We start from the raw sequence: 27155 nt of genomic DNA on the forward strand, positions 1-27155 counted from the left end.
ATAAACATCTGATGCATTTTCATTCTATTTCACAACAATCATGTTTTAAGCTTTTCTAAAAATTAAACTTCGGCAATACTAATCCCGCATTACAAATATACGCTAACATCGGCGTGGTCCTCGGCGTCCTCTCCGTGTCCTGACGCCACAGCCCTTCTCCCGTCATCGTTATTTACTATATGTTCAGATCTCTGCCTCGGGCAGACAGGAAGGGCGTGTTCATGACAGCGGAAAAGTCTACGTTTAACGAGCAAATGAATTAAACGACGCTCTTGGCGGCCTGGCGTGCGCCGCGGGAGAACCAGGGAGCCCAAGGGCTTGAGTAGGACCCCCAGGAGAGCCAGCTGCGGCGGGTGCGCGCAGAAGCGGGAGGGCTCTGACCGCCCGGTATTCGAGGCTGCAGTTCCGCCTCCGCTTCCACCCAGAGCACGCAGGAGGCCGTCCCGGGGAGTGGCGGGGTCGCGGTCCCTGGGGCGGTTCCTCCCGAGGTCGGAGGCGGAGTCCGGGGCGGGGCGCGCGGTCAGCTGACTCTGTGGCTCTCCGGCCCCCGCGCTTCCTCCTACGGGCACTATTGGCAGTCACTTGGGGCCGGGGCCGGGGCCGAGGCCGGGTAGACCCAGCAGACAGCAGGCAAGCGGCCATGGAACGCCCGCTGTGGATGCTGTGCACGCTGCTGCTGCTGGCGCTGGGTACGCAAGCCCCCACGGCCTTGGCTGGGGGCGATCCGCCGCTGTGGCCCTTGCCAGTGTCAGTGCAGGTGTCCCCGAGCGCGCTACACCTCGACCCCGGGAACTTCTACATTCGCCACGGTCCCAACTCCACGGCGGGCCCCTCCTGCTCCCTACTGCAGGAGGCCTTTCGGCGGTGAGCGCTCCAGCTGCGACATCCGGGAGGGGACGGGGATCCAGGCTGCGTGTGGCGGGCGACCCGGGGGGCTGGGCGGACCCTCGCACGGTCTCCGAGCAGGTTAGCGACCCTATCCAGGTCGCGGGTTTAGAGATGGCGGGGCCGGTTCAAACCCACGCGGAGTGAGAGCCAAGCTCTTCGCCTCCCTCCTGCCTCTTAGGGGTACGGCTGGGGTGCTCAGCTCCCTGTTTTCGGTGTAAGATCTGCAGTGGAAGGAGCAGATTGATTACAAAAGCTCAGAAAACATGCGATGGAGACGCCGGAGCCTGGGAAGGACGTGACAGCTTCCTGTTTGAAAGGGATTTTGAGGGACCAAGGGTTCCCCAAAATTGACTCGTTTATAAGCTGGTCTCACACCCGTCCCTTCCTGCTCCGCATGTCTCCTGGTCCCAGGAGGGATGGCAAGAGTCCTGATGTGGGTACCCTGCCTTCAAACTCCCATTCTCTTCCCAAATCGGTGGCCAGTGCTTGGGCAGGATCTGTTTGTCTTCGTGATTCTCAACATCGGTCATGGGTTTGCTCTTTCTGCTTCCTCTTTTGCAGCCTCTAAAACCTTTGAGTCACTTATTTAGCAATGCAGGCTTCCAGAGCTCTCTCATCTCTCCAACCCCTTTGGCCATAGAGAGAATGGGAGGCAGCCCGCTCAGAGCCTGCTCAGCTAACTACACTGTGGACAAGTCAGGTTGCTTTGTGGAAGTTTGGGCTTGCCACAAGCTGTGCCATAGGTGTGAGGCCTGTGTAAGCAGGACAGCCCCGAAGGTGTGTAGTCCCTGAAGATTTTCATTTGGTGCCAGATGTGCCACTTCCCTCTACCCCCAGATGCTTTCTGATGGATAGAGTCACCACTTATTGGTGCCTACAGGGCACCAAACAGCTGCTGGGAAAATACAACACTAGCCTATCGGGTTCTGATCCCAGAACGCCTGGAGCTTAGGCTTGGGCAGAAGACCCTTCATTGATGGCAGAGATAGGGCATCCTCTGCCACCTGCTAACAGGTAGGAGTGCTGTGTGGTTAGAGCTGGGGTGAAGATGTAAAACGAAAGCACTCGACTGCCTTGTGATAGAATTGAGTGGAAATTTACTTGAAGGTCTCAAGTTCATGACTACAGTCGCAAATCTTTAGGGGAAAAAATAAAAACCACCTTTACTATGTTTGCCTTGTCACTCAGCTTGTAAAATTGGATTTTCTCTTTGCTTCATATAAAAGGAAACAAGAGCCTGCTTGAGTGATGTGAATATGGCAGGACAGCATGGGTGACATAAGTTAATAATATGTAGGTAACCAGGACTTGAGTCAGTTGTGGGATGGTTTGAAAACAAGGCCTGGGTGGGAAGCACTTAGTAACTACACCTGGCATTGTTGTTGGGCAACAGAGTATAAAACCTGTCAGCACTTATCGCTAAGACTTGAAAGCATGCTAGTGAGCATTCGAGGAACTGACAAGGGCAGCGTGGCTCTCGGAATGAAAGCACAGTGGGTTGGGAGGATTTGGAGCTCTGGGGGTGTTCAGAAAGCTCTAGGTGGGGAACACACAGGGTCCACATGGTTGAGAGTCACGTGACTTCTGCCAGTGTGGCGCCCACGCTATCACAAACTGTGCTTGGAAGCAGTGTGCTTTTTTGCAGGCAGAGTGTGGGGCTGTTAGGTGCGTGGCTGCCTCTTCAGCTTCTAGAACAGGTCCCTCACTTGCCAGCCAGTCATTTTTTTTTTTTTAAATGAATGAATAACTTGACTCCTTCATTTCCTGGAAGGCTAAATTAACCCAGTACTTTGGGCATTATTACTTCAGAACCTTTTGAATTTGCTGTTAGAATTTTGCTATCCAGGGCCATGGTTTTCCTTATTTGGAACAAACTAGTGCTTCATTTGCTATCATTTTACATTTATTTTATTTTATTTTATTATTTTTAGTAAAATACACATAACATTTTCATCATAATCATTTTTAAGTATCTACTTCAGTAGTTTTAACTTCCTTTAAATCTGCCCAAGTTTTCCTGTGAGAAAGGCTCCTGAGATTTTCATCTATTCCATTCTCTCACTGGTTAACTTCCATATACTTCCTAACCCATGGAAATTTCCTACTTCTCCTTATTTTCCTGGAAAAGCACAAGATGTTCCTTTACATAAGTGGCATATATGACCTCTAGGCTTATGAGAGTCTATAAAATATTATTTAAGCAGTTGCTCTTTCAATTTTAATATTATTTTCCCTCTGATATTTGAGACCCAAAGATGGTGAATTTTAAACATTCTCATGAGAATTCTATGAGTCAGTGACCTTCCTTGTGAGGTTTATGTATCAGCTAGGACACTTTGGTTGGAAGGAAACGGGTATTCTGGCCCAGTTTGGGTTAAGCAATAAGTAAACTTACTAACTTACACATTGAGAAGTCCAAAACCAGGAAATAATTTAAAGGTAGTTGCCTAAGAAGCTCAACAGGGTCACTGGGGATCCATATTATTTTCATCTCTGCCTTGAGTGTAGCTGCAACTGAACTTAGCATCACATAAAGAGAAGCAACATTTTCTTGCCATTTGGTTAAGAAAGGAGCTTTCCAACACACGCGCGCGTACACACACATACACACACTTGCTATCTAGAATTGGCTTTGACACCTAAGAGTGATGGATTACTATGATGAGTTTAATTCCTGGTTCTTAACAGGGGCTGCATATAACTTGGGAGTGTGGGAGCAGCTTTTAAAATGTCCATGTCTGGATCCCATTCTCAGAGATTTTGGTTCTGTAGGTCTAGATGTGAAGCTTTTCAAAAAGCTCTCCAAGAGATTGTGAACATACAGCTTGTGGTGAGAAGTTCTAGTTGGACTAATAGTGGGTGCCATGGATTTGAGGAGTCATGACAATGTCCATCGGCATATAAATATTTAAGATTTGACTAACATGCTTTTCAATTTGTTTGAACTTATTTCTCATGCAGATATTATGAATATATTTTTGGTTTCCACAAGTGGCACCATCACCCTGCTAAATTTCAGGATGGAACACAATTACAGCAACTTCTGGTTTCTATTGTCCTTGAGTCGGAGTGTAATGCCTTCCCCAGCCTGGATTCTGATGAATCTTGTAAGTGTCTGTGTGACATGGGTACACTGTGTTCAGAGCTGTTCATGAACAGACTTCAGAGCCAGAATCGGGCTCCATGCCAGGAATCATTGTGAGTTCTTGGCCAGTATGAGTTTCTAAATTCTATTCAAAGAATAACCTGTAAAGTCTGATTATATAGTAATAATGTACATAGACATTTTAGAAAATTTGTAAGTATAATAAGTGAATAAGAGGAAGAAATAAATCACTCATAACCCCAGTACTGAGATAGAATTAATCACTGCTATTTCAGGTATATACATATTTTTTAGATGTAACAGACATGAAATGTGGGTAATTTTGTATTTGTGTATTCTGCTTTTTGCTTCTTTGTATTCTGCTTTTGGTATAATACATTGTAAACATTTGAAAATTTCACTTTTCTTCTTTTACATCATTTTATTAAAAAAAGTTTATTTCCATATACCTAAGAGAGAGAGAGAGAGAGAGAGAGAGAGAGAGAGACAGAGAGACTTTCTATCTGCTGCTTCATTCCCCAAATGCCTGCAACAGCCAGGGCTGAGACAAGCCAAAGCCAGAAGCCTGGAATAGGGTCTTCTTGGCAGGAGCCCACGAATTTAAGCCATCATCTGCTGCATCCCAGGATACATTAGCAAGAAGCTGGATTGGAATTAGAGCAGCTGGACTTCAACCATCACTGCTATATGGATGCAGGTGTCCCAAGTGGTGACTTAACCTGCCATATCACACCACCTGTCCTGACATCATTTTTAATAGCTGAATAATGTTTTGCCACTATGTGGATGAACTTGGTCAGCCAATCTTAGTTTTGAACACCTAGGCAATTTCTTAACACCTTTTATCTTTAAAGACATGTCTGTGCTTGTATACATGGTCTCTATAATCTAACTTTAAATAAAGATAAAGTGCAGCACTGGAGGATGGGGATGGGAAGAGCTGTTTCATTTGATAATATAATCAACATTCAGTTATATAAAGTTTTGACTGGCTTTTCCCAAATTGTTTTGAAAGGAATAACCAATGGGTCAGGTCTCTTCTATGGGGTGTGTGCTAGCTGGGAATAATATGGAATTGCATCAGAGAATGAGAGAGGGGATATATGAGGACGTGTGTAATAGATGACCAATGCAAGGGAAAGCAGACTGGAGAATTGAGTATAAGGATAGAAAAATGCTACATATTTATAGAATAGAGCAAATTCTTTGTCCTTAGACATGTTTTCATCCTCCTGGTGTTAGGTGAGATTTTATAGTACTTCCCTTTGAAGAATAGTTTCAGTTCTGTAGCCGGTCATAGAAGAGAAATGAGATAATTTACCATGGGATTTCAGAGATACTCAGACACTAGATAAATTAGCTTTTGCAATCTGAGTAGAGATAGAAATGGCAATTAAGTTGCCAAGAAATCTTTGCTGTCAGCCTAAGAAATACATATTGTTAATTCTAGGAAATACATTGTTTTGAGTCTGAAGGGTCATAGCTTAACTTCCAATCCATTCTGCAACCCTCTTTATATCAAAAGGGAAGCCCATCGAGAGAAGATGATTGTGAAATTTTATGATTGAAGGATAAACTAGTTTTAAGTTTAAAGTAGTGCCTAGTGTAGTATTTTGCTAACTCATCACTAGTCTTCTAATGGAAAAGGCTGTCTTGTCAGAAGATTGTCACATGAGACAGTCACATGATTGATAGGGCTTTTTATCCCTACCTACAGGCAACCATCCTATGACAGCCTGGCTGGTGGCAGTGGAGGATCTAGTTGAGATCACACAGTATTAAATCATTAACCTCGAGTCCTTGAGTGTCTTCACTGAAGCAAAGTCTACATAGCTTTCAATCTCTGTGCTCTTTTGCGTTTTCTTTTCTCTGTGGTTGATGTGGCCCAGGTCTCTCTAAAACTACTAACATGATTGTTGGGCCAAGCCTAGGCAGAGGGCAGTGTCAAAGCCTGGGCAATCAGCTCCCTCTTGTGTATAAGCAGTCAACTAGAGCTACATTCCAGATGGATGTGCACATTTAATTGAGTGGGACAAAGCTGAACTAAGCTACCAGGAGTTAGGGAGTAAGACTTACAGCAGATTTCAGGTGATACTGAGGGAGGGTGAATGCAGGGCAAGTTGGAGGAAAAACAAAACTGAAGGGAAAATAGTGGAGATAACTCCCTGGCCTTAAGGAGAGTAGAAGATTTGAGTGACACCTGAAGGTTATCAAGGAATTGTGGGCACTCAGGAAAGTTTGCTTTTACTTGAAATCTTGATTTAACTAGGATTCACTATGTTTAGAGACAACTAGAGAGAATAACTGGGAAAATGAAGAATTTTGGAGATGATTCCCAGGTTCCTGTCTTGAGCAACTCAACTGAGAAGACAGGGGTGCTGAGACTCCCTGAAATGAGACCCAGCTTGGCGTGTCATGGAGAAGGAGGAGGAAAGGGCTGTTTTCTACAGGACACTGAAGTGGAGAGGCTGCTGGAGAGGAGTGATCTAGAAATACTGGATATTTTTAGGAAATATATTGTGTGTCAATAAGGGATTAACAAAAGTGTGTTTTCTCCCCCTCCACACAGATTCCTTAATTGTGAAAGAACCACTGGCTTTGCTCAAGGCCAACAAAGTTTGGGGAGCATTACGAGGCAAGTTGCATGCAGTTTCATTGTTGGTTTGGCCGTAGTTAGTGCTTTGTTGTTGAAGCACAGCACAATTTTGCTGCCTTAAAGGAGGAGCTCCAAAGTGGTTCCCGTGAAATGTACTTAAAAGCATGTTAGGCTATACTTTATAGCCACAGAATGGTATAATTGTAATACCATTTCAAAACAGAATATGAAAATATTTACAGATTTTACTATAAATGTAATGCACTCACCATTATCTGAGCTATTTATATATAATGTTAAGCAGTTCTAAGCTTTTATTACGTCTGATTGACTATGTTTTCAGGGTCTGCTAGGGAGAATAGAACCTTACTGATGTTTGTCCTGACCATGCCAAAATGAAGAACTTTCAAGAAAATGCAGTAACCAGATTCTAACACAAGATGTCCTTATTTTCTCTTTAACATCAGGCTTTCAAAGTGATGTACTATAAACTGATAATTGAGTGTGTATTGCCACTGAACAGAAAATCTTCAAGTTATTCTTCCTAGCATGAACCTGTGTTTGAGGAGGGTGGGAAGAGAGGAAAGCATGACAAAATGACTTTGTATGGTTCTTATTTCCCAGGATATATACCCGGTCAGCTAGATGATGAATCCTGATAAAGTCAAGGCCAGTCAGAGTAATGCACCTATAATTTAGTATATTAAGGGAATGAGCCACTTGAATAAAAAATGTTCAGGAGATAGTCTTTGCAGCTACAATTAAAACACTCTAAGTTGTAAACTGGGCCATTATTTATAGTTTCATAGGTTTTTGAGCTTTTTCCCTTTGCTAAATTTAAATAGCCTTTTTTTTTTAAAGAATTATTTATTTGAAAGGTAGAATTATAAAGAGAAAGAAGGACAGAGAGAGAGAGAGAGAGAGAGAGAATCTTCCATCTGCTAATTCAGTTCCCAAATGGCTGCACCAGCCAGGTTTGGGCCAGGTCAAAGCCAGGAACCAGGAGCTTCTTCCAATTCTCCCATGTGCACATGTGCATGCAGGGGCCCAAGCACTTTGGCCATCTTCCATTGCTTTCTCAGGCAGAATAGCAGGGAGCTGGATCAGAAGTGGAGTAGCCGTGACTCGAACTTGTGCCTATATGGGATGCTGTCATCGCAGGCAGTGGATTTACCCACTATGCCACAATGCCAACCCCTAAATAACTTCTGTGACTTTAATATTTAATTATTAAAAACTCATAATGTTATAGATTTATTAGGAAACTGGCATTTTATTTAACCACTATTCTTTTTTTTTTTGTGTGTTTAACATTCAAGTAAAACCCATGGAATGGATACAATGAATTATAGCACAGTTATTAGATGAATAGAGAGACAGAGATTTTTTTAAAAATCCAGCTTTGATTTTAGAAAATATGTTAGAGTGTGGGACTGACATGTTTCATTTGCCTTATCTGGTTATGAGTCTGTGTTTGGATAAATACCACTGTTATTATCTCAACTTGCTGTTTTGTAAATTAATGCAATACATTTTACTTTTCTTAGGTTTAGAGACCTTTAGCCAGTTAGTTTATCAAGATTCTTATGGGACTGTAAGTATGGCTTTTATGTTATAAAAAACTGTTGAATAGACCATTACTTCTAGGAAAATGACAGCTGTTTGGCTAAGGCTTTCTAAAGGCTTCTTTTCCCCAAACATTTATCTTAGCTGGTAAATGTAAATTTCACTTACTGTTGTTGTTCTCATCTTTGATCTGGTACTCATTTGGATAGATGTAGTCTTAACTGAGCTAAAATGAAGAGAAATTCTACAACAAAATCAAATTTTGTCTTACAGTTCACCATCAATGAGTCCACCATCACTGACTACCCAAGGTTTCCTCATAGAGGAATTTTGATTGATACATCCAGGCACTACCTGCCAGTGAAGACTATTTTAAGAACTCTGGTAAGTAATTACTGTATTTGAATCCAGTGTCTATTTTGAAGATGTGCCCCCTGTGAGTTGTTACTGACATTGCTGTGTAGGTTGGATGGTGGGGCAGAGGGAATTGGGCTTCACGCTCTCTCACATTCCAAGGTATTTAGGCTGTTAAGAGAAAGACAGTTTTGGCCAGCGCTGTGGCTCAACAGGCTAATCCTCCACCTTGCGGCGCCAGCACACTGGGTTCTAGTCCCTGACGGGGCATCGGATTCTGTCCCGGTTGCCCCTCTTCCAGGCCAGCTCTCTGCTATGGCCCAGGAGTGCAGTGGAGGATGGCCCAAGTGCTTGGGCCCTGCACCCCATGGGAGACCAGGAGAAGCACCTGGCTCCTGCCTTCGGATCAGCGCAGTACGCCGGCCGCGGCGGCCATTGGAGGGTGAACCAACGGCAAAAGGAAGACCTTTCTCTCTGTCTCTCTCTCTCACGGTCCACTCTGCGTGTCAAAAAAAAAAAAAAAAAAAAAAAAAAAAGGAGAGAGAGAAAGACAGTTTTAACACTAACCAGTGGCCCTTTATTCTTCTCCCAAGGTTAAATCATGTATTTTGCCTTTCAGTTAGCAATACAATGGCTACCATACTTCTGGTTAGTGTCCTTTAATTTTATGACCTTCATTTGAATTCTGTTGGTTTACTTGGGAGGTGCACACACACAAACACGAACACTGACATCCATTGGTTCTCACCCCAGATGCCTGCAACAGCTGGGGCTGGGCCAGGATTAGACCCAGGAGCTGGGAACACAATCCAGGATTCTCACGTGGGTGGCAGGAACCCAGTTACGTGAGCTATCACTCTTTGCCTTAGCAGGAAGCTAGAGTCAGGAGCCACAGCTGGAAATTAAACACAGGCACTCTGATGTGGGACGTGGGCAACCTAACTACTAGGCTAAATGTCCATCCCATTTTCACTCTTTTTTAAGTGGCACAGAAAGCGGTCTGAGTTGCTTTATTCCAGGGAAATGTTCCAAGGCACTATGTAACCACAGGGTGGTAGGAGTTAGGAGGGTGACATTAACTGTTTTCTCTTAAGGGGTTTTTACTGGTTCATCCCTACCATCACCTCCCTGTTCACTGATGTGGCAGGAGTTTGAAAAGGTTTCCTTACATGCCTTTCTGTTCCTTCACTGAGTCATTTATGAAGATCCCCTGCCACTACAAAACTGTTTTACATCTACATTAATATCTTCATTTTGTTTCTCTTAAGAAATTTTTATGACTTTTATGAAAAAAATTTAGTGTGAAACATTTAAGCAATATAGATATGCAGAAAATAAGCAGTCATCTCATAATTCCATTTACCAAAGGTTAACTTAAATGTCCCTAAAAATGAATATATTGGCCAGCGCTGTGGCTTAATAGGCTAATCCTCCACCTTGTGGCACCGGCACACCGGGTTCTAGTCCCGGTTCGGGCACCGGATTCTATCCTGGTTGCCCCTCTTCCAGGCCAGCTCTCTGCTATGGCCCGGGAGTGCAGTGGAGGATGGCCCAAGTGCTTGGGCTCTGCACCCGCATGGGAGACCAGGAGAAGCACCTGGCTCCTGCCTTCGGATCAGCACAATGCGACGACCGCAGCGGCCATTGGAGGGTGAACCAACGGCAAAAAGGAAGACCTTTCTCTCTGTCTCTCTCTCTCACTATCCACTCTGCCTGTCAAAAAAACAAAACAAAATAAAACAAAACAAAACAAAAAAAAATCTTTTTAAAAAAAGAATATATTAATACCTACAATGTGACTTTTTTAGAAACTCACATAAGACTGTACTTCTGGGGCCAGTGCCATGGCTCACTTGGTTAATCCTCTGTCTGTGGCAGCGGCATCCCATATGGGCGCCTGGTTCTAGTCCCGGCTGCTCCTCTTCCAGTCCAGCTCTCTGCTGTGGCCCAGGAGGGCAGTGGAGGATGGCCCAGGTGCTTGGGCTCCTGCACCAGCATGGGAGACCAGGAAGATGCACCTGGCTCCTGGCTTCTGATCAGCACAGTGCCGGCCATGGCGGCCATTTCGGGGGTGAACCAATCAATGGAAGGAAGACCTTTCTCTCTGTCTCTCTCACTGTCTATAACTCTACCTGTCAATAATTTAAAAAAAAAAAAAAAGACTGAACTTCTGCTGCCTTTTAAACAGTTGAATGTTTTGCTTTATGTACCATGATATAATTAACCCATCTCATGTGGATGGACAACTATTATAAATAGTTCTGCAGAGAAAGCATTCTTAAACAGACACTAGTCTTGTTTATGTGATCCCTTTGACTCTTTTTTTTTTTTTTTAACTTTCATTTAATGAATATAAATTTCCAGTGTACAGCTTATGGATTACAATGACTTCCCCCTCCCATAATTTCCCTCCCACCCACAACCCTCCCCTCTCCCGCTCCCTCTCCCCTTCCATTCACATCAAGATTCATTTTCAATTCTCTTTATATACAGAAGATCAATTTAGTTTAAAGATTTCAACAGTTTGCACCCACATAGAAACACAAAGTGAAACATACTGTTTGAGTACTAGTTATAGCATTAAATCACAATGTACAGCACATTAAGGACAGAGATCCCACATGAGGAGCAAGTGCACAGTGGCTCTTGTTGTTGACCCAACAAATTAACACTCTAGTTTATGGCGCCAGTAACCACCCTAGGCTGTCGTCATGAATTGCCAAGGCTATGGAAGCCTTCCAAGTTTGCCGACTCTGATCATATTTAGACAAGGTCATAAAAGACAGAGTGAGGATAGTAACCAATGCTCCTAAGAATGGCATTTACCAGGTTTGAACAATTATACAGCATTAAGTGGGGAAGAGGACCATCAGTACATACAGGTTGGGAGTAGAGCCATTGGTGGTAGAGTAGGGGTTATGATTACAAAGGAATGAGGCCCAAGTGTGCTAGACAGGGTCTAGAACAAAGGACAGAGTCATTATTAGAGGAGCTAAGAAAGGTGCTGTCTAAGCTCCAATTAAGTTTTCTGATTGAGAGGCAAATAGAACCTGATAAACATATGTATTTGCACACTTGCAAGCTTATTTTTTGAAGGTAAATTCTTAGAAGTGAATTTCTGGGCTTAAAAATGCAGTTTTTGTCTTTTGGGACAGCTTAACTTTTGTAAATACTGTTGACTGCCTTCTAGACAGGTCATGACCATGTATGCTTGGCCAACAATGTGGCACATATTTGCTATCTTTTTGGAAAATCAGTCAATATAATGAATTTATTTCTTCTACATTTCAACCCTTGGGTACTTTCTTGCTTTTTTGGCATGTGATGTTCCACCCTTACCTTTGGTTGTTCCAGGCTGGATTAAGGCTTTTCTTCAAGGAACTCTTTCAATGATGAATGTTTCTAATTCAGTTTGGGCTATAGGAGGAGTATGTGTTGTGCTATGGTGGGTTAAGCTCCCACTCTGGACGCCCACCCACCCCATATCTGAGTGCCTGGTTTGAGACTCAGCTACTCTATGATTCTAATCCAGCATCCTGCAAATGCAGATGATGGCCCAAGTACTTGAGTTACTGCCACCCACATGGGAGAACAAGGTAGACACCCCAGCTTCTGGCTTCGGCGTGGCCTTGCCCAGGCTGGTGCAGCCATTTGACGAGTCAATCAGTGGATGGAAGATCTGTCTCTAATTTTTTTCCTCTGTCACTCTGCCTTTCAAATAAATAAAGTTTTTTTATTTTATTTTATTTTATTTTTATTTTTAAGTTTGGGCTATAGGTATGCTCACTGCCAGGTAATCAAGGCTAAAGCTTCACTGTCCTCTTCATGATGCAATTGGAAAATAGCTCACAGAAAAGTGGATTGTGCATATAAATAAGTATAAATAAATAAATAAGATAAATAACTATACTGAGGATAATAAGATAGTTTTCAGTCAGAGAAGGAAGGTATAAGTGAGGGTGTTAGTTGGAATTGACTGTACAAGTGACAACTGCTTCCAGGCCCTGTCAGCACACAGAGTAGAAAATAGGAGAAGACTTCAGACAGCTCATGGAAATAAAATTAAAATAATTTGGTATCTCTAAAACTGAAATCCAGTTTTTTCAGAATATACATTTTCTGTGACCTTTTTGAAGATCTCTCTTCTGTGCACACATACATTTATATGAACACACCCATCTTTTCCTATAGGTGTTTTATATCAAAAGCTGGCAAACTACAGCCCAAGGGCCAAATCCTGTTCTGCACTTTTTCTGCAAATAGTTTTACTGTAGTACAGCCACATACTTTTGTTTACATATTGTCCTTTTCCATTACAGAGTAGAGTAGTTGCAACTGAAACTGTATGGCTCTAAAAGCCAAAATATTTCCTAGTGGCTCTCACTTTGTCAATACTTGGTCCATATTAAAAACCATCCATATGTGTAATGTCCTTCTCTAACAATGTCCTGTTATCCTCAATATACTCATTTGTTTGCACAGCCTCTTGTCTGGAAGCTGCTTCTCAGCACCATGAAGGGAGGCTTCAAGTCTTGATTATCTGGCAGAGCAAATCTCCCCCATACAGGTTTTTTAAAATCACTTTCAAAAATCTACTTATATTTTTATATAAATACTAAGTATTGTTTATTCCTCCATAGTCTACATAAAATTGTTGTGTCCATTTGCTCAAAACTTCCTCTGCAAAATTTGATGGGATGGGGCAGGCATTTGCCACAGGGGGTTAAATCATTGCTTGGGGTGCCGGTGTCCCAAATCAGAGTGCTGATTTGAGTCCCAGCTGCTCTGCTTCCAATCCAGCTCCCTGCTAATGCTCCTGGGAGGCAACACCTGATGCCTCAAGTACATGGATGGCTCCTGGCTTCAGCCTGGCCTACCCTCTGCTGTTGTAAGCATTTGGGGAGTGAACCAGTGGGTGGAAGATCTCTGTCTAATGCTCCTGGGAGGCAACACCTGATGCCTCAAGTACATGGATGGCTCCTGGCTTCAGCCTGGCCTACCCTCTGCTGTTGTAAGCATTTGGGGAGTGAACCAGTGGGTGGAAGATCTCTGTCTCTCCGTCTCTGTTACTTTGCCTTTCAAATAAATAAATAAAACTGTTAAAAAACATTGTTGGGAATTGTATTGAGTTTGTAGTGAATTTATTTTATTTATAAAAGTCAGCACTCAAATTTCAGAACCAATAGATGAAACTTGTAAGCTTTGATACTGAAATGATTGTGTCATTTTTTTCTCTGCTCCATTCCCAAACACAGTTGCATGTAGCAGGGGCTCTTTTCCATTTTTGGCATGTCTCTGAACACTGGGAATTTATAAGCTTGTTTTCCTCCCACAGAGCAAAGTTGTCTAGGATAAATATGAAGTCTACAGGCTTTTTGCATAGTTATATGCCAATGTAAAGCATGCATAATGAATTTATTTCTTCTACATTGCTTTTCATTAGTTTAAAAAGACATTTTGAAAGGAATCAGACTTTATAGCAGTAATCCCAAATGTACATCTGTAGTATGAATTGTGTGTTTTCTGTACAGTATGTAATTTCTGCCACATTTTGCTTGCAGGATGCCATGGCTTTTAATAAGTTTAATGTTCTCCACTGGCACATAGTTGACGATCAGTCTTTCCCTTATCAGAGCGTCACTTTCCCTCAGTTAAGCGATAAAGTGAGTAATTCATGTTATTGTTGTCTGTCTCCAAAAATCTTTGGAATAGCTTCACTAGAATTTTGTAGTGAAAATGTTTTCTGAATAGAATTGAAATTGAATCCAAAATAGTCACAGTTTTGTTTTTTAGTCTACTACTTAGCTTTTAGATCCACAAAACTGTTATGTCTTTGTTATGTTATAAATGCTACTATAATTGTTATTATAAATGTTATGCCAGCATACATGTAAATAAACTCTATGGACACTACAAGTAAAATTTAAAAAACGATTTAGAAGACCTAAATAATTCCCAAATAACTTACAGCTAAGATATATTTATCAAGGGGACTAATTGTATTATTTGCTTTAAACAGAATTTGGAAATCTGTATTTGTCCTTTTTTAAAAAGTTACACTAAGCAGGGAATTTTAGAGAGGTGGGCTCTTGGCTACAAGTCTTGGTGGGAGGTGCCCAAGCAGACTGCCTTGTAGAGCAGTGGGGCTGGGGGCGATCCATAGAGGGACCTCGTTTAATTTCATTACACTGAGTAAGTGGCATCCAGAGAAGCTCTGTGCTTTGTCTATAGTTGCAGTTAGGAAGGGTCCCAGTCAAGACTCTACATTCTGTACTCTGGTTACAATTTCAAACTTTCCCCACTATTACAGTTCAGGCTGAAATGTTAGCAGCACCTATGCTTTTGTTTTACTTTCATTATGGAAATTTTCAAGCGCAGATGGAAATGTTTCATGAATTTCCATGTTCTCATCACTCAGCTGCAGCAGTTCACACACGCCAATCTCAGGCTGTCCTGCAGATATCCTCTTCCCCCCATGTTGTCAATCAACCCCAAACATTTTATTTCATTGATAACATTTTTTTTAAATAACCACAATACATTATTGGAACTAAAAAATTAACAGCAATTTAGATAACCAGTTAGTATTCAGTTTTTGCTTTATTAAACATTTTATTATAATTGAGATGCAAATAAGTCCCACACCTTGTGGTCTGTTAATATGTCTACTGTGTTTTTATCGTTAGATTCCCACCTCCTACCTCAGTCTCCCTTTTGGCTTGTAATTTGTTGTTGAAGAAAATGAGTCAGTTTTCCATGGTCTGGGTTCTGTGTCCCCATAGTATCAATTAACATGTCCCCTGTATTTATTGTAAACTGAAAGATGGGGTCTTGATTAGATACAGATTTGATCTGGAGGGCTGTGGGACAAGATTACTTTTTAGAAGTTGAGCAGGTATAGTTGATAATTTGAGAAGCCTGCTAAGCAATATCTTTAATAGACTTATCTTTAATTGCAATTAATATTGAACTTTTAATTTTTCCAGTGAAAGGAATGAGGCAATCTTTAAAAACCATCAAGTTAGGCCGGCGCCATGGCTCACTAGGCTAATCCTCCACCTGCAGTGCCGGCACCCCGGGTTCTAGTCCTGGTTGGGGCGTCGGATTCTGTCCTGGTTGCTCCTTTTTTAGTTGCGCTCTCTGCTGTGGCCCGGGAGAGCAGTGGAGGATGGCCCAGGTCCTTGGGCCCTGCACCTGCATGGGAGACCAGGAGGAAGCACCTGGCTCCTGGCTTCAGATTGGTGCAGTGCGCTGGCCGCAACACGCCGGCTGTAGCGGCCACTTGGGGAGTGAACCAACGGAAAAAGGAAGACCTTTCTCTCTGTCTCTCACTGTCTAACTCTGCCTGTCCAAAAAAAAAAAAAAAAAAAAAAAAAAATCAAGTTAGAGTTTATAAGAGAATTATTAAAGCTGGCAACACTTAAAGTGACTTTGAAAGACAACAGCTATGCTTTGTAATAATGTATGGATTTTGATTCTAAAATTGATGAGCTGTTGATTCAGCTGTTTCACTTTGGGGGCCAGCATTTCATTTCTGCTTTGTTGTATGGTCACATGAAACTGAAACATTATGTTCTTGAAGCAGGAGGTACTAGTGGAGACAGAGATCTTTATCAGTAAATCTGGGATTAACCTGAAGTGTACAGAGAATTTATTGATGACATCTAGTAAACACATGATTTGACAGAAGTCCCTCAGTGGTTATCATCCTTTGGGTATGTGTGCTTTAGTAGAAAATTTCTCTCTTTCCTGTAGATTTCCTATTCCTGAAGCTATGGTGGTATGTTATTTTTAAATGTGTCATTCAATATCACATACACTCTGATGGTGAAAACCATAACTATCAAATATAAACAGGATTGTTAAGAACCAACCACTTTGTTCATTTTAACCTGAATAAATGTGGCTGTTACAGGGAAGCTATTCTTTTTCTCATGTCTATACACCGAATGATGTACGTATGGTGATTGAATATGCCCGAATGCGAGGGATTCGAGTCATACCAGAATTTGATACTCCTGGACATACACAGTCTTGGGGCAAAGGTAAGGAGTTCGAGGTCCTACAGCTTTCATATATGACTTGGTTTTTGCTCATTTTGTTCTTGTGGTTTATCTAATTCTAGCACTATTGACACATATGATTAACATTATGTCTGTAAGCAAGTCACTATTTCTAGGTATCATCTAAGTATAAAAACCAGGGAGAGGCCGGCGCTGCAGCTCACTAGGCTAATCCTCTGCCTGCGGCGTCGGCACCCCGGGTTCTAGCCCCAGTCGGGGTTCTGGATTCTGTCCTGGTTGCTCCTCTTCCAGTCCAGCTCTCTGCTCTGGCCCGGGAAGGCAGTGGAGGATGGCCCAAGTGCTTGGGTCCTGCACCTGCAAGGGAGACCAGGAGGAAGCACCTGGCTCCTGGCTTCAGATTGGCGCAGTGCACCGGCCATGGCAGCCATTTTGGGGGTGAACCAATGGTAGGAAGACCTTTCTCTCTCTCTCACTAACTCTGCCTGTCAAAAATAAATAAATAAACAACAAGGAGAAAGGAATATATAAAAAAAATGATTATAAAAAGTAGAACACAGTAAGTGAATTCAAGAAATAGTTTCATGAGAGGCTGGCGTTGTGGTGTAGTGGGTCAAGCCACTGCCTGTGATGCTGGCATCCCAAATGGGCACCAGTTCGTGTCCCGGATTCTCTATTTCTGATCTAGCTCCCTGCTAATGGCCTGGGAAAAGCAGCAGAAGGTGGTCCAAGTGTTTGGGCCGGCCCCTGCCACCCATGTGGGAGATGTGGACGAAGCTCCTGTCTTAGCCCTGGTTCAGACCTGGCCATTGCAGCCATCTGGGGAGTGAATCCATGGTTGGAAGATCACCCCCTTTCTCTGTGACTCTCTTTCAAATAAATTGTTAAACAGGAAAAAGAAAAAAAGTATCATGAATGAGGAAACACTTAAAAAGCTTCTGAGACTTCAAAGGATATATTCATGTTTCTGGTAGAGGGAACGGCATGGGGAAAGGCAATGCAAAAAGGGTAAGACATGTCTGACAAGTATTTAGTTCTTCTAGGATCTGGCAAAGAGTAATAGACATGATAGGGTGGTGATTGGAATGTTGGCTCCGGAGCCAGACTACTTGGGGTTGAATCCTGCTTCTGCCATTTATAAACGGAGTGACTTTGGATAAGTTATGAAATATCTCATCTTCAGGTTCCACATCCCTAAAATGAGACTTTTTTTTAAAATTTTTTTTGACAGGCAGAGTTAGACAGTGAGAGACAGAGAGAAAGGCCTTCCTTCCATTGGTTCACCCCCCAAATGGCTGCTATGGTCGGCATCCGAAGCCAGGCGCCAGGTCCTTCCTCCTGGTCTCCCATGTGAGTGCAGGACCCAAGCACTTGGGCCATCCTCCACTGCCCTCCTGGGCCACAGCAGAGAGCTGGACTGGAAGAGGAGCAACCTGGACAGAATCCGGCGCCTTAACAGGGACTAGAACCCCAGGGTGCTGGCGCCGCAGGCAGAGAATTAGCCTAGTGAGCCACGACACTGGCCTAAAATGGGACTTTTAAATAACATATACCTTGGCCGGCACCGTGGCTGAACAGGCTAATCCTCCGCCTTGCAGCACCGGCACACCGGGTTCTAGTCCCGGTTGGGTATCAGATTCTGTCCCGGTTGCCCCTCTTCCAGGCCAGCTCTCTGCTATGGCCCGGGAGTACAGTGGAGGATGGCCCAAGTGCTTGGGCCCTGCACCCGCATGGGAGACCAGGAGAAGCACCTGGCTCCTGCCTTCGGATCAGCGCGGTGCGCTGGGCGCAGCACGCTGGCCGCAGCGGCCATTGGAGGGTGAACCAACAGCAAAGGAAGACCTTTCTCTCTGTGTCTCTCTCTCTCTCACTGTCCACTCTGCCTGTCAAAAAAAAAAAATATACCTTTATTTTATATTGTTATAACTCAGTAGGAAAATTACATAAATGATTTCACATTAAAAATCTAATTGTACATATTTGTGGGGTACAGTGTGATGATTTGATATATATATTCAAAATGTGTAATGAACCGATGAGGTTAGTTAGCATTTCCAGCTCCTGAAACCTTAAAAAATTTTACTAATAGGGCCGGTGTTTGACCTAAGTGAGATACTGATTAAGATGCCTGCACCCAATATTGGAGTGCCTAGATTAGAATCCCAGCTCTAGGGACAAGCACTTGGCATAGTGGTGAGATCTCTGCTTGCCATGCCTGTATGCTGTATCAGAGTGCCTGTTTCAAGTCCAGGCTCCTCCACTTTGGAAGCAGCTTCCTGCCAGTTCAAACAATGAGAGATAGAAGGTGATGGCTCAAGTACTTGGGACTGAGCTCCCCAGGTAGGAGATCCAGATTGAGTTCCAGGCTTTTGGTTTCTCCTTGGCCCTGACCTGGCTATTTTGGGCATTTGGGGGGTGAACCAAGAGATGGAAGACCTCTTTCTCTTTCTTCTCCCTCGCTCCAAAACTCTTTCAAGTAAACAAATAAATCTTAAAAAGAAATCTTAGTTTTGGGACCAGCATGGAGGTGCAGCAGGGTAAGTCACAACTTGAGACTCCAGCATTCCATATTAGAGTGCCTGTTTGAGTCTTTGCTGTCTGCTTCTGATCCAGCTGCCTGTTCATGTGCCTGAGAAAACAGCAGAAGGTAGCCCAAGTACTTGGGTCTCTGCCACCCATGTGGGAGATTGGGGTAGAGGTCTTGGCTACTGAGTTTAGCCTGGCCCAGCCATGCTAATGTGGCCACTTGGGGAATAAACAAGTACATGGAAGATCTTGCTCTCTCTCTCTCCCTCTGCCTTTCAAATAATCAATCAATCAATCTTCCTAAAAATTCTTTCAGTTTCAACAAAATACAGATGAATCTTGGCTTAGGCTGGCTCGACTTAAAACATTTCAATTTTATGATTGGATGAAGGCAATACACATTATATAGAAACTGTATTTTGAATTTTGATCTTTTCCAAGCTGGTGGTATGATACTATTGAAATTCTGGTAGTGGCAGCAACAGCTGCAGCTCCTAGTCAACAATCACAAAGGGGAAGAACTGATACCCTACAGGATACTGTGTGACTAAGCTATGACAAAAGGGTACTGCAAAAAAAACAAAAAACAAAACAAAAACCTAGGAAAAATGGAATTAAAATGTTTATTTTAGTGCGAATTTTAAAATTCATGCAAGTTTTTCATGATATCCATTTTCCATAGACTTTTTGAAGACCTTGCATTTGCAGATTTCAAAAATTTCTATACCTAAATAAACTTATCTTGTATTAATTACTGTTAATTTATTTGAAAGAGAGAAGGAGAAGGACAGAAACAGACTAATAGATCTTCTATCCTCTGGTTCATTCCCCAAATGCATGCAATAGCAGGAGCTGGGCCAGGCTAAAGCCAGGAGCCCGAAACTCCATCTGGGTCTCCCAAATGGGTGGCAGGGATCCAAGTACTTGAGTCATCATCTGCTGCCTCCCAGGTTAGCATTAGCAGGGAGTTGGATCAGAGGCAGAGCTGAGATTCGAACCCAGGTACTCTGAAATGGGATGTGGGTGTTTCAAATATCATCCTAATCATTTTATTAAACATACTCTCCAAACTTATCTTTTAATTCCATTTCCATGAGTTTCTTGAGTTTCCTCTGCATTTGGTAGGTTAGTACATTGCATCAAATGCATTTTGATCTAAGATATTTTCAGCTTCTGATAGGATTTATTGGGATGTAACCCCATTATAAGTTGAGCACCTGTAGTACAGTTGTGTATAAAGTTGCAATTAATACACTTCTCTGTAAAGAATCACTGTGTTTTCTTCTAGGTCAGAAAGACCTCCTGACTCCATGTCTCAAGGACCCGACCCAGCAAAATAGTTTTGGGCCTATAAACCCTATTCTGAATACAACTTACAGCTTCCTTACTAAATTTTTCAAAGAAATCAGTAAGGTGTTTCCAGATAAATACGTTCATCTGGGAGGAGATGAAGTGGAATACTGGTGTTGGTATGGTGATTCATTAAACCCCTCACTGAACTACTGCCTTTGCATTAGATGTAGAGGGCTCCACATGGAAAGGGATTTGGGATAACATCTCTGAAGGGGCTTACACTGGGCAACACAATTCCTGAGACAGAAGATTCTTTTAGGATGTACATTTCCTAAGAAGGAGAATCAAGATGCAGAAGAAAATGGAGACTCAAAAAAAAAAAAAAAAAAAAAAGGACTATAATGAATGAAAATTATTGTTTTCCCTTTTAGTGAATGAAGGCAGTTATTAAATGGGAGAGAATTTTCAAATAAAAATCCTCTGCAAATAGCCATAAATGGAGGAGATAGATATAGTAGTAAGGAAAGCCATTTTTATGAGAAATCAGCTACTGGAAAAAAAATATGCACAGAAGAAAGTTAAGATAAATTGTATTTAATATTTTAGGCTTCCTTTATTTCCTCCCTCAAGTTTCAAGTATGCAGGAATGATGTCAGGGATATGTGTTGGTTTAAATAATAGATTCAGCATATAAAGCTTTTAATGAAATTTTAATCACCATTTTTGTTTAAGGGCATCAAACCCAGACATCGAAAAGTTCATGAAGGAAAAAGGGTTTGGCAAAGATTTTAAACAGCTAGAATGTTTTTATACCCACAAGTAAGTTTTTTTGAAAACCTACCTGTATATTTTATCAATGATTTTTAAAATTTAAGCTATTATTCAGTACCATGCTTTATTTTTTCATGTACTCTCTACTCCATGCCAAAGTATACATGCTGTGAAAAATCTCTTTAAAAGGAAGCAATATCTACTTCTTTCGTTAAATCACTAACAGGGTAACTCAAGTATTTTTCAGTAACTGCCGAAGCAAAGGAATGCAGTCCCCTGTTCTAGGAAGTCACCTTACAACCCTGGCTACCCTGGCCGAGTCTTTACCATCCAGCCCCTGAATCCATTCCCTTTTGTCAGTTCCAGAAGCATTTCTTTTTGCTCTGTGTCTGTGCTGTGCAACACCAGTACATACTCATATGTGGCTGTCTGTATTTATTAAAACTAAACATTACAAATTCAGTTCCCTAAGTACATCAGTAATGATTCATGTATTCCATAGCCAAATGAAACTAACAGCTGCTATATTTAAAAGGGCAGATATAGAAAATTCTCATTGCAGAAAGGTTCACTGGACAACACTGCTCTATAGTAGGAATCACCAAACTTTTAAAATATTTTAGGCTTGATGCCAGTGTTGAAGCATACAGGTTAAGCCAGTGCCTGACAACACCAGCGTCTCACATAGGTGCTGGTTGGAGTCCTGGCTGCCTCACTCCTGATCCAGCTCCCTGCTAATGCACCTGGGAAAGCAGCAGAAAAAGGCCCAAGTGCTTGGGCACTTGCACCCAAGTGGGAGACCCCAAAGAAGCTCCTGGCTCCTAAATTTGGCCTGTCCCAGCCATGGCTATTGCAGCCATTTGGGGAGTGAGCCAGTGGATGGAAGAATTATCTTTCCCTAATTCTGCCTTTCAAATAAATAAATCTTTTAAAATTTTTTTGGAGGCTTAATGGGCCACCACAGTTGTATATCCTGCCCTTTTATTTTAAACAATGCTTAATAAATGTAAACACCATTCTCAGTTATTTTTATATAAAAATAGGCTACAGGGTATAGTCTGTCAACCTTTGTTCTACACCATACATTCGACAAGCCTAGGTTCCAGCCTTTTCCTATTCAGCTTTTTTGGTGATACATTCTAACTTTGTTTATTCTTCGGAGCACCCAGGTTGTCTAAATAGTTCTACTGATTTGTGGACTGATTTCAGCAAGTGTTAGAATGTTATTTAGGTAATATGGCAGGCTAGATTATGATTTCCTTTATTCTAAAATACCCATAAAATTACCAGAGAGAACACTGTTGATAGTTTCTTGAGTTGTCTACCAATTTACTCTTAGGCCCCTTCTTCCTATTTAGGGGCATTGTTCATTAATTTAGCAAATTACTATTAACCTATACTATGGTAGGTTCCTTGCAATGTGCTAAGTAGAGAGAAACTACTTATTTCTCTACCCAATTTTTAGCTGGTTTCACTATGAAGTTGTTACACTAAAAGGCACTTGGTAGAAAATGTACATATTTTAAATATATTGTTTAGTCGTGATATGAAATAACTGTTATTTTTTTCAATGCTAGGCTTTTGGATATTATTGCAAGCACAAATAAGAGCTCTATTGTTTGGCAAGAGGTTTTTGATATTGGAGCTAAGGTGAGAATTGTGAAATCCACATGATTCTCGTAATATGAAACTTGATCATTTTCTCTCTCTCTCCCCTCATCCCTCACCATCCATTATTAAGCACGAACTGAAGTAGTTTGAATTAAGTTCCCTTTTTATTCAGAAGGGCAGAATAAACAGACATGAACAAATGAACTTTATTGCTATTAAGGTAGCTTTGTAGTAGTAAAACTGTCGATATATACTTACATTCTCATAGTTTCAAAATAAATAAAACCTCAGTGTGCTAGAAATGGGACTACATGCAAATTTCTATCTTAGTTCATTGCATCTAAATGGTATCATATAAAGGCAAAAATTAAATATGCAACCTGAAGATTGATGAAAACTTCTAATTTTAAGTCCGTACTATGAATAGTGTATGGCACTAAATCTGAGAAAAGGGGAAAGTAGAAAACAGATGTTTGTTCCTAACCATAATGCCTTGGATATTCATCTTACAGTATTTGATGGAGCTAAAAATATGTACTGTATTTGTGTCTTTAATAGCTTCAACCAGGCACAGTAGTTCAAGTGTGGAAAGAAGATATGTACAATAAAGAATTAAGTCAAATCATAGCTGCTGGCTTCCCTGTAATCCTTTCTGCTCCTTGGTACTTAGATGTGATTAGTTATGGACAAGACTGGAGAACATACTATCAAGTGGAACCTCTTAACTTTCCTGGTAATTAACCTGATATTACCTACTTACTTTTATGTTTTATCCTTGACTTAAAACAATAAAAAAAACCTCAATGTCATCTCATTTTAAACTCTGTGAAAGAAATCATATACTTGCCTAAATAACTTTATAAGTAGCTCCCCTTAAATTTTTATCTCCATTTTCATTGATGAGTCTAATCACTCACTCTCTACACTTGAGACATCTGACTGCTCATGTAACCTCTTCTGAACTGCCCCTCCAGTGCAAAACACCTGAGCAAAGCTGGGGTTGACTTCAGTGTGTGTGTGCTATTGGGGTTCTGAGGAGTAGGCATCCTTGGGGGTATGGAGTCACTGGGAGGGGATGTCTGGGTGGTGGAGCTTCATTCTCTTAGATCCTTTCATGAACAGTTCTACTCTGTCTGGTTCTGTATATCAGACTGTAGTATAAAATTTACTCAGAGAAAGGATTTGCTGTAAAAAGTTTTTCAGAATTGTATGTCTATTAAGAATTAACTTTTAGAAAACATTTTATGAGCATCAAAAAGCCATAATTACTGTTAAAAAAAAGCATTAGGTAATCAATACCTTTTATTTCTCTTCCAAGAGGTAGAAATTGAAGGAATGCATGGTGGTCACACCCCATTAAAAAGAAAACAAAAACTAGAATTCCAACTTGTATTACTGGGAATCTCCTGGGCAACCGGGGGAAAAAGTGGTTTCCTAGTGTTCAAATAAATTTGCATAAAACAGTATCTTTGTTTAATGTTGGCTCACATTAGTCCCTGCATGGTTACAAGCACTGTAAACCACAGATCAGAAGTGGGAATAATATTTAGCAGTATTTTTGTGTCACAAATCCAAATATCTCTCAAGGTCCTACTGACTGTAGGAAAAAAGTGGTGTCATAAATAAAGATAGAAGAAACCAGCAATGCCTCTGTATATAAGCCTTGAACTGCTTAACTTATACTATACTAATTCAATGATTTTAATGTAGCTTCTTCGCAACAGAAAAACCTGTTAATTGGTGGAGAAGCTTGCCTATGGGGAGAGTATGTGGATGCAACCAACCTTACTCCAAGATTATGGTATGGAATTTAACTGTTAACATTTGGGTTAAGAATTATGATGCCTTAGCTTTCCTTCTCCATCTAAGTAGGAAGCTCTAGGAGTTTCCCCAAGCAATAAGTTTTACGTATTTATTTGAGAAAATATGAATTTAGGGGCTGGTGTTGTGGTACAGCACGTTAAGCCACCTCCTGTGATGCTGGCATCCCATATCAGCACCCGTTTGAATCCCAGCTGCCCTGCTTCTGATCCAGCTCCTCACTAATGTACCTGGGAAGGCAGAGGAAGATGCCCCAAGTGTCTGGGCCCCTGGTACCCTTCTGGGAGACCCATATAGAGTTCTGGGCTCCTAGCTTTGGCCTGGCCCAGCCCTAACCATTGCCATTGCAGTCACCTGGGGAGTGAACCAGCAGACAGAAGACTTCCCTCTCTAACTCTGCCTTTCAAATAAATAAATAAGTCTTAAAGAAAAGAAAACATGAATTTCAGCTGCTTAGGTGGATGTGTGGTTTGTATTTTAGGCCTCGGGCAAGTGCTGTTGGTGAAAGACTCTGGAGTCAAAAAACTGTCAGAAGTATGAATGGGGCCTATGACAGACTAACAAGGCACCGCTGCAGAATGGTCAGGTATGGCAAACATTTTTCAAGATTATGATGCTTTCTTATTCAGTATTAGCTTTTTGTTTGCTTTTGTTTTGTCTTTGCTACCAAATAAGTTGTGATTTAATTAGGGAAAAGTGGGAATTATTTCTTGTAGGTAAGACAATAATACCTGTAAGAAGATATATATTTGCACTTAGAAATATTTATAGATATGTGAAATTTTGGTGTAACTTACAACTCCATCCTGAATCACTTTACAATACTGAATGTTTTTTTCATATTAATACTGTGACTTAAATGATTCTAGTTTAAGCGCTAAGTTCTTTAAGAAGATAGAGGTGTTAAATCAATCTAAAACATCTCTTTATGCTATCTGTCAACAGACGTGGAATAGCTGCAGAACCTCTTTTTACTGGATATTGTGAGAATGAGAACAAAATCTAACAGTGGGCGGAAAAGGCCTCAGCAATCTGTACCACAATCAACTGATTTGGAAATCATGTGAATCAAATTTGCTACATTGTTCTTGAAATAAAGTATATCATTTTATTGATTATAATATAAAATAAGACACAGGTTCACATAAAAGACTGGTATCTTTCTTGTGAGAGAAGCTTAAAAAACAAAAATAAGACCTATCTGCTACTACTCAATATATCACAAAGGGTTGAGTCTCTACTATTAACAATTCTAACTTCATAGATGAACATCACCACGGAGAAACATTTACTATAAATATCGAAGTGCACATGTCATTGTATAAATTATCATGAACAGCTCCAGTGCCATTACCAGTTTTCCTGTTACATCTGCTGAAACAGTAATTGATTTGTCCAAAAAAAATTGTTCCTTCTGAAAATGAGGACAGCAGGGAGATGCTCCTGATTTTCTCTTAATTTCCAATGGGCTAAAACACTTTGGTTGAACCACTTCTCTGGTTGAGCAGTGTACGCTGATCTTGAGGATTCATGGCTTGGTAAGTAGATAATTCTAAGGCAAAAGTAGCTGAGCCTGATGTTAGTGTTCGAAGCACAGTTGAGTAACCCTAATCAAAGTGATTTAAATTGGTTATTAAATTTAAGCCTTCAATTTTCTATTCCTTTTGTTTCTGTTTTGACTGTTATCAGGGAAAAGTGATGTTATTACAAATCATTTTACCAATTTTTCAGGAAATACTGGTCAGAAAAATATTGAGGGTTAAGCCACTGCCTGCAACACCAGCATCCCATATCAGAGCCATGGTTTGAGTCCCAGCTGCTCCATTTCCAATCCAGCTCCCTGCTAATGCTCCTGGGAAGGCAGTGGAAGATGGCCCAAGTACTTGGGCTCCTGCATCCACGTGAGAAACCCAAATGTAGCTCCTGGTTTCAGACTGGTGTAGCACTGGCTGTTGTGGCCATTTGGGGAGCAAACTAGCGATGGAAGGTCTCTCTCTCTCTCTCTCTGTAAATCTTTCAAATGAATAAATATTAAAAAAAAAAAAAAAAAAAAGCTTTTGGGGCCAGCGTTGTGGCACAGGTTAATCCTCCGCCAGTGGTGCCGGCATTCCATACAGACGCTGGTTCTAGTCCTGGCTGCTCCTATTCCCATCCAGCTCTCTGCTATGGCCTGGGAAAGCAGTAGAAGATGGCTCAAGTCCTTGGACCCCTGCACCCACATGGGAGACCGAAAGGAGGCTCAAGGCTCCTAGCTTTGGATCGGCGCAGCTCTGGCCGTTGAGGCCATATGGGGAGTGAACCAGCAAACGGAAGACCTTTCTCTGCCTCTCCCTCTCACTGTCTGTAACTCTCTCAAATAAATAAAATCTTTTAAAAAAAAAAAGCTTTTAAAAAAAATATTGATGGTAGAAAACATAGTGTAGGCTGTAATGCAGAGATTCTATGGTATTGGCATTTGGTAAGATAACTCTGCCCTTCCTATTTGGCAAGCACTCAGGTGCCTGTCCTAGAACAGAAGAGGCAAAGCAGGAGAGAACAATACTTGTCTTAAACTGACAATGGCAGCATAAGATAAATGCCTGCAAGGGAAAACTGTCATTTA

General features: G+C 41.6%; 2 protein-coding genes across 5 annotated transcripts in view; one reads left to right on the plus strand and one right to left on the minus strand.

Moving 5' to 3' along the window:
- Positions 1-515: 515 nt before the first annotated feature.
- HEXB (hexosaminidase subunit beta) lies at positions 516-26211 on the plus strand. Its single transcript, XM_062212253.1, has 14 exons — positions 516-864; positions 3850-3995; positions 6564-6629; positions 8138-8184; positions 8430-8540; positions 14072-14173; positions 16426-16555; positions 20346-20526; positions 21083-21169; positions 22699-22771; positions 23291-23465; positions 24443-24533; positions 25035-25139; positions 25499-26211. The coding sequence occupies exons 1-14, from the start codon at positions 641-643 to the stop codon at positions 25557-25559; spliced, it is 1599 nt and encodes a 532-aa protein (XP_062068237.1). The 5' UTR covers positions 516-640; the 3' UTR covers positions 25560-26211.
- GFM2 (GTP dependent ribosome recycling factor mitochondrial 2) overlaps positions 26023-27155 on the minus strand; it is a 63154-nt gene continuing 62021 nt past the window's right edge. For all 4 annotated transcript variants that reach the window (XM_062212252.1, XM_062212251.1, XM_062212249.1 and 1 more), the window contains one exon: positions 26023-26160. In XM_062212252.1, the coding sequence (XP_062068236.1) occupies positions 26023-26160 (138 nt within the window). The remainder of the gene's footprint in view (positions 26161-27155) is intronic.

The sequence above is a fragment of the Lepus europaeus genome, chromosome 15, assembly GCF_033115175.1.
Source record: "Lepus europaeus isolate LE1 chromosome 15, mLepTim1.pri, whole genome shotgun sequence".
Lineage (NCBI taxonomy): Eukaryota > Metazoa > Chordata > Mammalia > Lagomorpha > Leporidae > Lepus > Lepus europaeus.